Genomic DNA, 13,483 nt, shown 5'->3' on the forward strand with positions numbered 1-13,483 from the left:
TATTTAAATGATTTTTTTGTTTTTTGAGGATTCAATCTTATATTTTTAATTTAAATTTATTTTTATAGTTTTCAAATGGTCAAAAATATCATTTTTTAGTAAGAGCTGTTGATGTTTACACTCGTGTTGGGCCATTTAGTTCACCGAAAAGTATGTATTTGAAATCAATTTAATATTAGACATTAGCAAGTTAAATATTAATATTCTGGTATATTTTTTCTTAGGTATATTATGAATGATTTTAAATGTTTGACATTAAGAAGTTAATCTCCTACCATAATGTTTCTTACATCATGAGGTTATTAGGTATTTGGCTTATTTCCGTGCTAAATAACTTAATAATTATTTAAGCTTTAAAAATGATTATTATTTTTTTATTTTTGTGATCCATTCATAGTGTGTTAATTTTTCTTTAAAACTCTATTATTTTTTGTATATAAAATAAATTTAAAAAAATATAATATGACTTCCGCTATTATAATTGATTTATTTAAATTTTTATTTGAAGATACACAGTAAATACAAATTGTAGTAATATGTTTTGATATGTAACTATTATTATTTTAATTTAAGCCAATTTAAATATTTTTTAAATATTAACTATGTAAAAAAATAATAAATAACCATGCATATTTTAGAAATATTTTATATATATAATAATTTTATCAACAGTTTTATGGCAGTTTAATTTGGATTAAAAAATAATAATTTAATAAACAAGTTATTGGGTGTTTCTGAAATAGTATTTTAGTATAATATATTGTTATTAATTAATGATAGTTTATGGCTATTAAAGGAACACCCATTTTTTTTTATCTCAAACAAATTAAACATTCTGTGTGTGAAATTCTATAGAACAGTTGATAAATATATTATTTATTACAGACCATTTTGTTCATAATGTTTGACTGGTTCAAAAACATGTACACATTTTTTATAATGAAAGTTTTTTATTTCATAAAATGTAGCTATTTGTTTATACGATTGGTTAAAACACAGACATATTTTTATTCTTATCAATTAGTTTATGTTTTTTTAATTATACACTGTTGTTTTTTTTCTCAACAAAATAAATTTTCATATTATTTTATGCCAATGATGTAATTTGAAATGTATTTAGTATAAAATTAAATTATTATTAAGTTTTTCTTTTATTTTTTCTGTACATACCTAAAAGCTCACAGTAAACTCATGTCACTAATATGGCCATATAGGAATATTAATATTAATTAATACAAAAACAAAAACCATTACTAAAGAAACATGTATCTGATTTTACATTCAGAGCGTAGTAATGAATGTATTGATTTTACGATGATGTGTGTTTTTTTATTACTGTGTCTGACACACTTTCTAGTAGAAAAATTGGGTGTTTCTGCTATCAAATTTCATCTAGATTGTAATTTTGTGAGGAAGAAATGAAAAATGGTTGGTCCTTTATTTTATTCATTTTTTTTTATTTTTATTTTGAAAATTCTTCAATCTGTACATACCTATGGTATAATATGTGGTATCTATCTACAACTAGTATGAGTGATAATATTATTTTTATATAACAACTGAAAATAAATGAAAAAAAAATAATTTTGAAGGCAGAGACCGATTTTCCTTTGATATCCATATTGTAAATATTTTTGATGTTAAATGGTATTCAATGATTATTTTTTTTATTATTTATATAGGTTATAACTTTTTATCAGTAATAAATTTGTTTATACGGTCAAACCTTGTTTAAAATAAACTTGGAACATCAATTATTGCTTGCCTTACAGTTAATATTGACAATGTAGGACCATACTAACTAAATTTAGTTATGTGAAGGAGAGATGTTAAAATATGGAATCAAGTACACTGTGAAAAATGTTCTGTGTAAATTTACTCAAAATGTGTGGCAACACATTAATAACACCATGTGTGTAAATTTACGACATACAACTTGTAAATTTACATTCTTCTAAAGTTGAAATTTATCCATACTATTTTGTAAATTTAACAATTAATATTGGTTGAAATTAACCAACCTATTTGACTTGTAAGTACATATTGGAGTTGAAATTTATACGATAACAAATGGTAAATAACAAAAGAAAAACGAAAAATAAAAAAGAAACTCCGGCGGCAGCATCGATCCTCCATCAGCGGTCATCCGTACTGCCGCCTTACCTACCTACCTACCTACCTACCTATCGAATTGAGGACTGAAGTCAAATCTATGACTCTTAAACCGTTTTGCCGTCCCGGCGATTTCAGAAAGAGCTCTCGACGTCCGACCGCGTCGGATAGCGGACGACGTGCTCAGCCTCCCTCGGACGTCGAATATGCGAAATTCGCGAAAAAAATCGAACCCTCCGACGCATATAATCAAGCCTGTATATTATGTATTATGTAGCATATACAGTAAAACCTCTAAATATCGGACACTAGAGTGCTGTCATTTTGTCCACTATTTGGAGGTGTCCGCTATTTAGAGATTTTGTTAGGTGAGGTTTCACTGTATTTCAGAAGTTAAAATTTACATAGAAGTCTGTAAACATTATTTACTCATATATAGTTATGATAAATTTACTAATGTTTTTACGTATAAATAATTTACATTTATTAGTTATTACCTGTGTATATTTAATGGCACTTCTAGTTGAAATTTACACAAAAATGTATGCAAACATCATTTACATATTATGTAGTTGTAACAAATTTACTAATATTTTACACTCAGAATGAATTTATTTTGATAACCCCTGTATATTTACATAACACTTTCAATCGAAATTTACACAGAAATGAGCGTGAATATTATGTACTTCAATACTTGTGATAAATTTACCAACTTTTATATGCAAAATGAATTAACTTACAAATCATGGGTAAATTTACATGGTGACGTTATTTAAAATTTAACAACATTTTTTACAGTGTAGAAATACATCATAATAAAAAAAAAGATTTATTTTAATTTAAAAAATAATTTAGTCATAGATAAATTACATTTATATGTACAATTTTCATTTCTCTTAATGAGATTCTGATAAAAAAAATAAACTGAATTTACTGTACCTATTGAATTCCATGCACCATACTTTCATCAATATATTATAAATCAATGTATAAAATGACTTCCGTAATGGTTGTATATTACTGTAGTTACACAGATAGAAAAATGTATTTAATTTTGCACGAATTGGTGTTAAAATAACTAAGATGGCGTGTAGATTTTAACTTACTAGAAGCTTGGCGTTGATACCACATTAACGTATAGTCAAAATAAGTTCTTTCAAAGGTAAAAATTGTTAATTATTGTGGAGTTCATTCAACATCTATAATTATTGTTTTACCATTAGGTACACTAATTATAGATTATTCTAATTCCACTTATTGTCAAAATAACATGTAATATACAAATATATAAATATTATATTGGGTTTAAAATAACTTGTATGTGATCAATAGTAGTCAATCGGAGTGTTGAATTAACAAAAAGCAATCTTAAAAAATATTGTAATTCTTTAGAAAGAGTTTTGAGCCCGTGAGTCGTGACCATCATCTATATTAATTGCCTACCTAACAAATATCCTACCTACATTCGTACGCGTTTAATCATTAGATTACCTATCGAGGCTATGGTACCTACGTACGTAGGCGGATATTGGGTGGGAGGGCTAAGCCCCCCCCCTGAATGTAACAAACCACACTAGATGTCAAAATAAATTGTGTATTTTAATATACCTATATACTTGTTACCTCTGCTAGAATAAAGTAGGAGTACTGAGTAGCCACTAGTTAGTAGGTTGAAGCGTTTAAAAATGTATGTTTACGCATTACGCTAATGGATAAGACAAAAATGTTAAGCCCCCCACGGATGTGACCAAATATCCGCCTATGTCTACGTATGAAAAATAGGGGAGTGGTAAACTCCTACAAATGTAGGTAATCTCCTATACATAGACATAGTGTTAACTCCTACAAAAGATAGTGTTAACTCCTCCAAACGGTAGTGTTAACCCCTACAAACGAAAATAAAATAATAATTTTTACAAAAAAGTAAAATTCATTTTTAAAAAGATGGACAAGTGGGTACCGCTTGTACCGCTGTTCTGTCATCCTAGCTTGCTTATATAAATTATCAAATTTGATAATTTCCTCTAGTTTAAATCGTTTAATTTTCATACGTTATTTAATATTAAAAACCAAATGACTTAGGTATATAGGTAAAAAAATCAAAATTATGTTAAAAAAGAAATCAGTAGAAAAAAATATGTCTTCGTATTTTTGACATTAAAAATAAAATATCTGTCTTGCAATACCTACATTAATACATATTATACATTAATTCAAAAATCAATCCTATTAAAAACTTAAATAATAATCGTATTAAAATAAATCATTAACCAAGTATTTGTATTTATATTTATCATTTTCAAATTATTAATTTTTAGCTTTTAAAGCTTTTCAATTCCAAAATCGTGTATTCAATTAAAATGTTGGAGTGTAGGATATTACCCTATTTTTTTCAGGTAAAATTGCATGTACTGTAGGAGATAGCAGTATCTTTGATTTTCAGGTAACAAGGTTATTTATGTAGGAGTTTACATCTGGCCGAAAAATATTGGGAAGACAGATTAACACCGGGAGCGCTGTCGACGCCTATCGTACTGATGGTTAGGTTGGTTCCCCCCTACGTGGAGTCGGGAGATTGTATGTATTTTCCCGAAATTTTGCATATATTTTCCTTTAAGTGAAGTGTATTTGAATGGATAATATTAATAGAAATTGTACTTACCAACGTATACAGTTAGCTATAAAAGCGTAGGTATAAAGTTTCGATACCAAAATGCATTTATTATAAAAAGTAAAATAACCAATACAAAACTACATCTATACACCCCGAATCGGAAGGTACTAATTGTTTCCACCAGAGCGCGTTTTGTAAATCTGTTTCCCCAACACTATTTACACAAGTCGTCATGGGTAATGGATTGTAATTTGTATTTCATTAGGTAGGATTGGAAGTTTTGTCAGGCTCGCTGTAAATACCTACACTGTTTCGCATTGTCGCGCATTCCCATTTTGCTATACAATAACTAATAATGATTTTACCTACATATTATATTGTATGCATATGAAGGGTGATTCTTTAGTTATTACTCATTATTACTACACATTATAGTACTCATTATTTCAAAAAGTATTAATATTTTTGAAAATACTTTTTTACGTAGTTTCAAGTCGTTACAAAACAACGTTTTTATTAAAAAAAATATATTTTTAAATATTTTTTATCCTTATAATTTCTTAAGTTTTTTATTTATTGAATGGCAACGTAGTTTTAATTTCATATTTCAAAGCAGAATATTTTTTACAGATTTTGATACATAAAAATCGAATTTAGGGCGAGTAGTTTATGAGTTATAAGTAGTGTTCGGATTAGATAAGTAGTTTTTTTTATCTAGATATAGATAAAGATAATGCAACTTTAATGTATCTTTTTTATAGATAGAGATAAAAGATAACTTAACTCGTATTTATCTAGATAAAATAAAGATACAATTGTTTTTAAATGGGTTTTAAATTTAGGTATATTTTAGTTGGGCACTAGGAACATAATAATAATAATGATGATATAAATAAAAATAATTACATTATTTATAAACCATAAACTTGGTTTGAGAATCTGTATAAATATTTAAATGCGTTTGTACAATTTCACGATTTTTATCAATAAAAAATATATCTAGATGAATTCATTAAGATGAGTAAAAAAATTATCTAAGATGAACGTTTAGATACCTTGTAATTATTTATCTAGATAAGATAAAAGATGAACAAATAATTATCTAGATATTCATCTAGATAAATTTATCTAGATAAGCCCGAACACTGGTTATATGTTATAACTTATATTTTATAAGTACCTATTTAATGTTTTGATGAGCGGAGTATAGTGGACAATCATTTTGTGAGGTAACCCCTTACCACTACACTCCGCTCATATATACTTTAAAATATTAAATTCATAACTTAATAAAATTAAAACTCTACGTTGTCATTCAAAAAAGTAAAAAACTTAAAAACTTTAGGGAGAAAAAATATAATTTTTTAATAAAAACGTTGATTTTTAACGACTTGAAACTATGTACAAAAATATTTTCAAAAAAATGTACACTTTTTTAATAATGAGTGTTCAATGATAAAAGAATCGCTCTGTATATGTATATTATATTATAATATTTTTATTTTCCTACGTGGGTAGTGATGTATTTACTATGCTCCAAGATTATTGGACCTTTTAAAGTCATGTACCTACTATATAATATGTATTGCGTATTTCTCCAGTTATTATTAATTCAAAAGTCTCAAATGCATTCTGAATTTATATTAATGCTAAAATAACTATAGGAGGTACTTACTTAAAATTTTTAAACGATAATTGTTTAATTTAACAGACAACCTCATAATTCAAAATCACATTATGTAGCATTTGTTATTTGTAGTATAGTTAGTAGTAAATCTTAAAATTAAAAATTACAAAAAATCTGTTGTTATTCCAACAACAAAAAATATTATATTATTCAACATTTTTGTAGAGTAAAATTGACATTTCTATGATTACCTATATTAACAAGAACTGTCGGTTATATTAAAATGACCAAAAGAAACACGGAATCGTTAAGTTATTAATGAATATAATTTTAAAGTTACATAACAAAAACTTAATTTAATCGTTCATATACTTAAAATATAGCATAATATGGTTAACAATAAATATAGGTACATAGGTAATAGGTGTTCTAACTATATACGTAGTGTAGGACTTCAACATTTAATACAACACCCCGTGGTCGTTATTTAATATACCTACAAATTACAGCTAGTTAATTTAACATCTAGGCACTTACCAATTGAAACTGAATTTAACTCCAATATTTCTATGTGTGTAGGTATATCGTATATTATTCAATCATCTCATTATTTAACCTCATATATTACAATTTACCGCAAACATAGTCCAGTCGACACAATTTATACCGATTTTTCAAAAGCATTTTTTCCAGTAGGTAGATCATTGCCTATATCTTATTGAAATCCTTAACCTCGTTAGTGCAGTCGTACAGATGGTTCTTAATTCGTTTACAGGTGACGGCCGTATCATGTTGATCGGTCCATTTAAGTCCTTGTATCGTTCTTTTCAATTTTTTTTTACACCAACGTCACTGTGTTTTTCATTAAGGAGTTATGTAAGATGCTCCTCTCCTGTTTTCTCCTCTCATAAATTCTGTCTCATTAGTGCTGGGTCATGCTAAGCCAACAATTTTTGACAACGACATCTCATAAAATTAACTGCGCGTAGCCTCTATTTCCGACTGTTACCTTCTTGACTATGGACCTTCATAGATTGGTTTCTTGGGTTGAGTCTCTAAGATTTATTTTAAACATCCTCAAATGTTGTGTATTCAAATTTACCCGCATACGTTCACCTATATAACTTTTTCGTTCCATATAAAAAGTATTCCACTAAACCCGCAGATGACTGTAACCTATGTATGGATAATTAATGTGATTTATCCAAAAGTTTGAATGCCTTTCAATATAGGGCCTCGGTGTGGACTTTACTCTTATCCGTAACACTTCACCTATAAGGTTTCAAAGCATACACCGAGGCACTATATTGCAAGGCGCTCAAACTTTTGGGCTTCATCTTTCATAACTCGCATTGTTTCCATGTGGTAACGCCTCAAAATACACTATACTGCACGCCTGAAAGCCTTGGATTCAAGATGCCCAACTGCATTTATTAGTGTTGTGGTTGAAAAAGTCCCTCGCAATGCAGATTCCTGCGTTTGTCATCTTCTAAGACTCAACATACCTTGTTTTCCCCACGATTATACCTCTATCAAATTCCTGCTAAATATTTCAAGTCTTGCTAACTTTATACTCGTTTCTAAATATGCTGCTATAATCTTCCATTGTTATTCAATTCAATATTTCCTATAGTAAAATCGATTCTTTTATGGTTTTACCCATTGTTGCTCGTAACTAGTTGCACCACCACTCGTCCACCTGTTTCTTTCCATATATCCTTTATTATTCTCCAACAAACTCTTTTGATAATTACCCTATTATTCGGCTGATTTAAGTTGTAAAAAGCAACCACACATTTTCCCTCAATTTAAGATAAACCTGTATGTTTTGTAGCGATAGTATGATATATGTCTGTGGATCTTTCTTGAATTGGTCGGTGGTGCAATTTTGTTCGATCATTTAAACCTAATATTGAATTAAATTCAGCTAGCTAATTTTGTTTAATCATTTAAACCTAATATTAAAAACACAGCTAGCTATAAAATACAGTGTAAAAATAATACTATTTATTATGGATTTTAGAAAGATGAGGGGATCTGACGTAGGTACCTACCTATATCTCTTACGACGGGTCATCTCAATCACGCGATCGTACATTTTTCAACCCTGCATGGTTTAGCATTATTTCATATTTGGAATACGCAAATATTATTTTTTTATAGTATGAACTCTCATTTCGTTATTATTGTCTAACGCACACAAATACACAATGCAGTACAACTCGTTTCACGTCGATATGACACTATAGGAATTATTAGGATAGTAGTATAGTGCTAATTATTACTAACGCAATCTGCGAAAGGTTAGTCGTACGAAGACATCGCATGATAATTAATAAAGTGTCACATTTATAATAACGTGTTGTGCAGCAGCGCGTATAGGTAATTATTATAAGGCTTGGGTGTGGGCGTGGGTGTAATTTTTCGTCATAATATACACGATACATTGTTTCCGAGTTTTAACACTATCTACAACCTAGCTATGATAAGTACCATGTAGTATTGTAGTAAAATAGTATATAGGTACCAATCGAACATTTGGAAGATAGGTACTAATTATACCAATAATTATATAATACCAATAGATTTATAGATCTACTTGATGTAGTTTTAATCACACTTATATGTATGTCCACATCATTAGCTATTAGGTATTATATTATGTATTTCTGTGAAATTAAATTAAATTAAATCGGTCACTCATAATTTTTAGATTCTGAGCTGAGTGATGAATGTGTATAGATTTTACAATGATGTGTTTTTTTTTGTATCAGTCGTCAACTTTTGGGGCAGCAAAAATTGCTTCGATATTTTACATCAGCATCTTTTCGGGTAAAAAAGTGAATGTATAGTTGGTAACGTTGAGGGGTCAAAGGTAAAAAATTCACAGCCGTAAAAAGCGTCGGAAAAACAAAAATAAAATTAAGAAAAAACGAGGATTTTTATACGCGCAACAAGTTTTCGACAAAAACCGATTTAGTTTTTTTGGTGTAACTCAAAAACCCATAACCGTAAATACTTTTAAGTTTTAATTGTTACCAAGTGTTTATATAATAATTTTCCATACATGATAACATTTTCAAACTATTTTGACTCTTTTTGTGCTTTTTTAGGCAATTGGTTAAACAATTTAAAACAAAGGTTCCTAATTAGTTTTTAATAGTGTAGGTAATTTAAAAAAAAAGTTGAGCGTAAACTCATAATTATTTTTTATGGGCGTCTGAAGTTAGAATTTTTTCAATATTGGATATTCAGCCGTAAACTATCGATTTCTCCTGAAACGATTTTCTTATTTTGTTGTAATTCAATAACGAATAACTAGTCTGTAGATACTTGAAATGTCTACCGAATGTTTATTCTACCTGCATTTTTTATAAACATTTAAGCACCAATTTTTTTACTGTTTTTGAGTTATTTTGCTCTTATTATATTTAGCTACCTATTAAAAAATGTTGATTTTTTTTTTTAGTTTTTGTATAGAAAATCTTTACGCTTTGTCATAAAATTTGAAACTTGAATACAAGGTTCTACATAAGTTGTTATAGTAGCAATGTAACGAAAGTAAAGAAGGTTTATCATGAGTAGTTCATAAAAAAATATTTAAATACAGATTTTTTTATAGACATTTTAATTTCAAATTTGGAAAGAATTAACAAAAAGTACCGATTTTAGTTATTTTTTTGAAATTTAAAAATATTATTCGTGGTTAGGTACTTGACATTTTTAAATTATATAATTATATTTTATACAGACAGTGATATTTTCAAAGGCAACAATTTGTTCAACCTACTGTATTAGGTATTAACGAGTAGGCAATGTCATGTAGTAAAACGAATTACCTACTTTATTCACAATAATATCATAAAATACATTTAGTAATATTGGTCGATGCATCTTGTCTTCACTTGGGATCGTTTTTCGCGTATAATGATTTTATATCATTGAATTCAAATTTAGCACAATGTGTCATTACTGCAACAGTGACCTGCACGACAACCAGCAATGTACATTGTACAACGCCACACTCTTTTAATTTTATGCCGTCATGGATCCAACGGTCAAATTATTTTATAATTTTATTCGAAAAATTAAAAAATGCTCATCAATTAGGTATCCTAAAATTCAATATCTCTTATATTCTAACATCGTGCGTTATATAATATATATATATATTTTTAGTTCAAAATCAAGATGGAAAAATCTAGTATAGGATTAAATCGAAACAAAATTTTTACTAAGCATGTAGTACCTACCTACCTACCTATCAATGTATCGAGTTTTCAAGTACCTATATTAATATCAATTATCAATGTATCGAGTATTCAAATACCAGCTATATCAATATCAATTAATCTGCTATAGGTACCTACCTACTGTATACAATTTATGTTTAAGCTATAAATACCATAAAGTACATTCGATAGGTAATCCAGCTTGTTTGAACTTTGAAATGTACTTGATGTACTACAGGGATAAATTAAATATTTTGAATTTTCTCTTGGACGAGCAACATATAGATAGAAAATAGCTTCGTAATTTTATATTTCAAATAAAAGCGGAGGAAGCTATATTGATTTTACGATGGTGTGTATTTTTACTGGACACCATTTATAGGCTGCAGGAAAAAGTACTTTAAAGTGTCATAATAATATAATTCCATTACAATTTAGTAAAACATATTTTACATTTCTAATACCGCTACCTACTTGTAATAGTATAATATCCAATGTAGGGTATAGTTGCGGTGTTATTTTGTAAGTCATTTAGAAAAAATCATTTATTTCAGAACTGTGCTCGTATTATTAATATATATATGTATAAAATATGACAGTAATCGCTTATAAATGTATAAAGTGGCTTTGCGACTCCTCTAGCCACTCTCCGAAATTGCGCTTCACTAGATCGCCGAGAACAAAACTATATTAAATATTAAAATATAACGAACAATAATAATAATTACTATAACATCACGCGTAAGCATCGCGCATATGATGGTATTATATATAATAATATGGACGTAGGTGTTCTAGTTTTTCGCACTGTCGCACATATAAAAACAATTTCATGAGGAAAAAAAAACACGAGTGGTTATAAAATATATTTTCGATGAAAAAGTCCAATAAGTCAATAACGTCGCCATATAATACATTATTTAGTATATATATATTATATATATATATACACTGTACCGCGTGGGTTGGTCGTCTCTGACGTGCAGTTCCTCCCCACGTTCTTTTTATCTAACCTCGTTTATTATCATCACATCACTTAATTTATATGCTTTATTGAACTCAGTTTAAGTGACTAGAAAAATGTCTAACTGTATATATATATATATATGTATTATGTATGTGCCTATCTTATTTTTATTCGGTAAACTGCACGATAGGCGCACAATGATAAATGGTCGATGGTTTTGGTGTGTGTAACGACTTTAGGTATCGAATAATGTTCGTCTAATTTAGTTTAGATAATAATATAGTGTTGTGATTATGATAATTTTCCGCACAGCGTAAAAGTTATTTATCAGTCGGTTTCTATTGAAATAATCTCAACGTTAAGTATCTTTACGGAAGTTTGAGGTTTTAAGAATCGCGTACCTATATCGTATATATCGTATTCATACAATGGTTTGTCACAGGGTGTGACAGGAAGACCTGACAAATAAAATAACATTTATTTCTTATCAACAATTTTTTTATATATAAGTAACAAGTATATAACTTATTGAAGTTTGCTCCACATCTATAATAATATAAGAATTATTTTTAAAATAAGAAAATAAAAAAATTTAAGTAGGATTTATTTATTTTTTTTGAATAATTCAAAATAGCCAATTTGTAAGCCTGTTTTTTCGAAAAATGTTGACTCTAAGTCGAGTAGTTTATTTTTTATGATTGTTTAGAATGTCAACAGTTTTTGAAGTAAATCTCATTAGAAAATAATAACTTTTTTAAAAAAAATTCTCATAAAATATTTCATAAAAAGTTTATACTTTTGAATTTAAAATGTTTTTACGACTGGACCAACTTTATTTTACAAAAATAATGAGATTTCAAAAATTTTAAAAACTACATGCCTAAATAAATGTTTTTACAATAAATGTTTTTATAAAACCAAATTTACAAATTGGCTATTTTGAATTTTTCAAAAAAATTTATATCACATTTTAAATTGTTTATTTTCAGTATAAAAATCAAAATCAAGAATGTTATATTATGCGTTATGTATCCCAAGAGTCAATAAATTAAAAAAAATCAAAAATATTGATTAGAACTACAGTAGTTATTTGTCAAACTAGCGGGTCACAATATCGTACACACGATAGTCCATGTAATTATAGATATCTAAATAGTTTATAAATAATTAAAATATTATCTATATTAGTAATTTTAATTTTAAATACTACGCATTGTCCTGCAACACTCAAAATATATATAATAGGCTTTAGGGTTTCATGATATGTATTTGGAAATAAACTAACTTTAAGGTGGCTGTAGTTTTTTTTAAAGAGCGCCTGTGTCATAAAAAAATGCAATTTATTATTATGGTATACCCCTATTTGCCATTATACAGCGTTATACGTATAGCGCCAGAGATGTAGATGATATTCAAAATTTTCACGGCCTGGTGGCTGGTGATATAGTTTTTTTTTTTGTCACCACGATCCCCATCCTTATATATCAATGTCAATATTTGACACTAACAATTAATTTTAAACACATTGTAATACTGAATAGAAATAAAAATTCAATAAAAAAAAAAAAAAAACATGACCACAGCTGTTATATGACAGTGTTTTTTAGTTCGTTGTTTTACATTATGGTCAATTCGACGATGCATAATAACGAGATTAAAAAAAAATAAGTTTTCCAACAAAATTACAATAGTTGTTACAAAAAATTATAAACACAAATACGGTCATAATACAAAAAGTGCAACCCAGTGCGATCGCCCTTTACTACAACCCCCTATAAGTGCGTTCCCAATGTTTGATACTTACAAAAGTGAATAATTCAAGCACGCTCAGCCCATTGCTCTTATGTTTTATTTTTATATGCGTTAATTCAAATTGTGATTTGTGGAAGGACTATGCTATTTTTTTCATTTAGAAAAAAAGTATTCAT

The 13,483-nt window shown here is 28.0% G+C and overlaps 1 protein-coding gene across 5 annotated transcripts in view; it reads left to right on the forward strand.

Annotated features, from left to right (window-relative positions):
* LOC132951629 (putative uncharacterized protein DDB_G0282499) overlaps positions 1-1,489 on the forward strand; it is a 42,623-nt gene extending 41,134 nt beyond the window's left edge. For 4 of the 5 annotated variants that reach the window (XM_061023449.1, XM_061023448.1, XM_061023445.1 and 1 more), the window contains one exon: positions 69-173. In XM_061023449.1, coding sequence (XP_060879432.1) covers positions 69-173 — 105 coding nt within the window. Of the gene's footprint in view, positions 1-68; positions 174-224 lie in introns of those variants that run through there. The other variant, XM_061023446.1, reaches the window with a different exon arrangement.
* The last annotated feature ends 11,994 nt before the right edge of the window (positions 1,490-13,483 follow it).

The sequence above is a fragment of the Metopolophium dirhodum genome, chromosome 9, assembly GCF_019925205.1.
Source record: "Metopolophium dirhodum isolate CAU chromosome 9, ASM1992520v1, whole genome shotgun sequence".
Classification (NCBI taxonomy): domain Eukaryota; kingdom Metazoa; phylum Arthropoda; class Insecta; order Hemiptera; family Aphididae; genus Metopolophium; species Metopolophium dirhodum.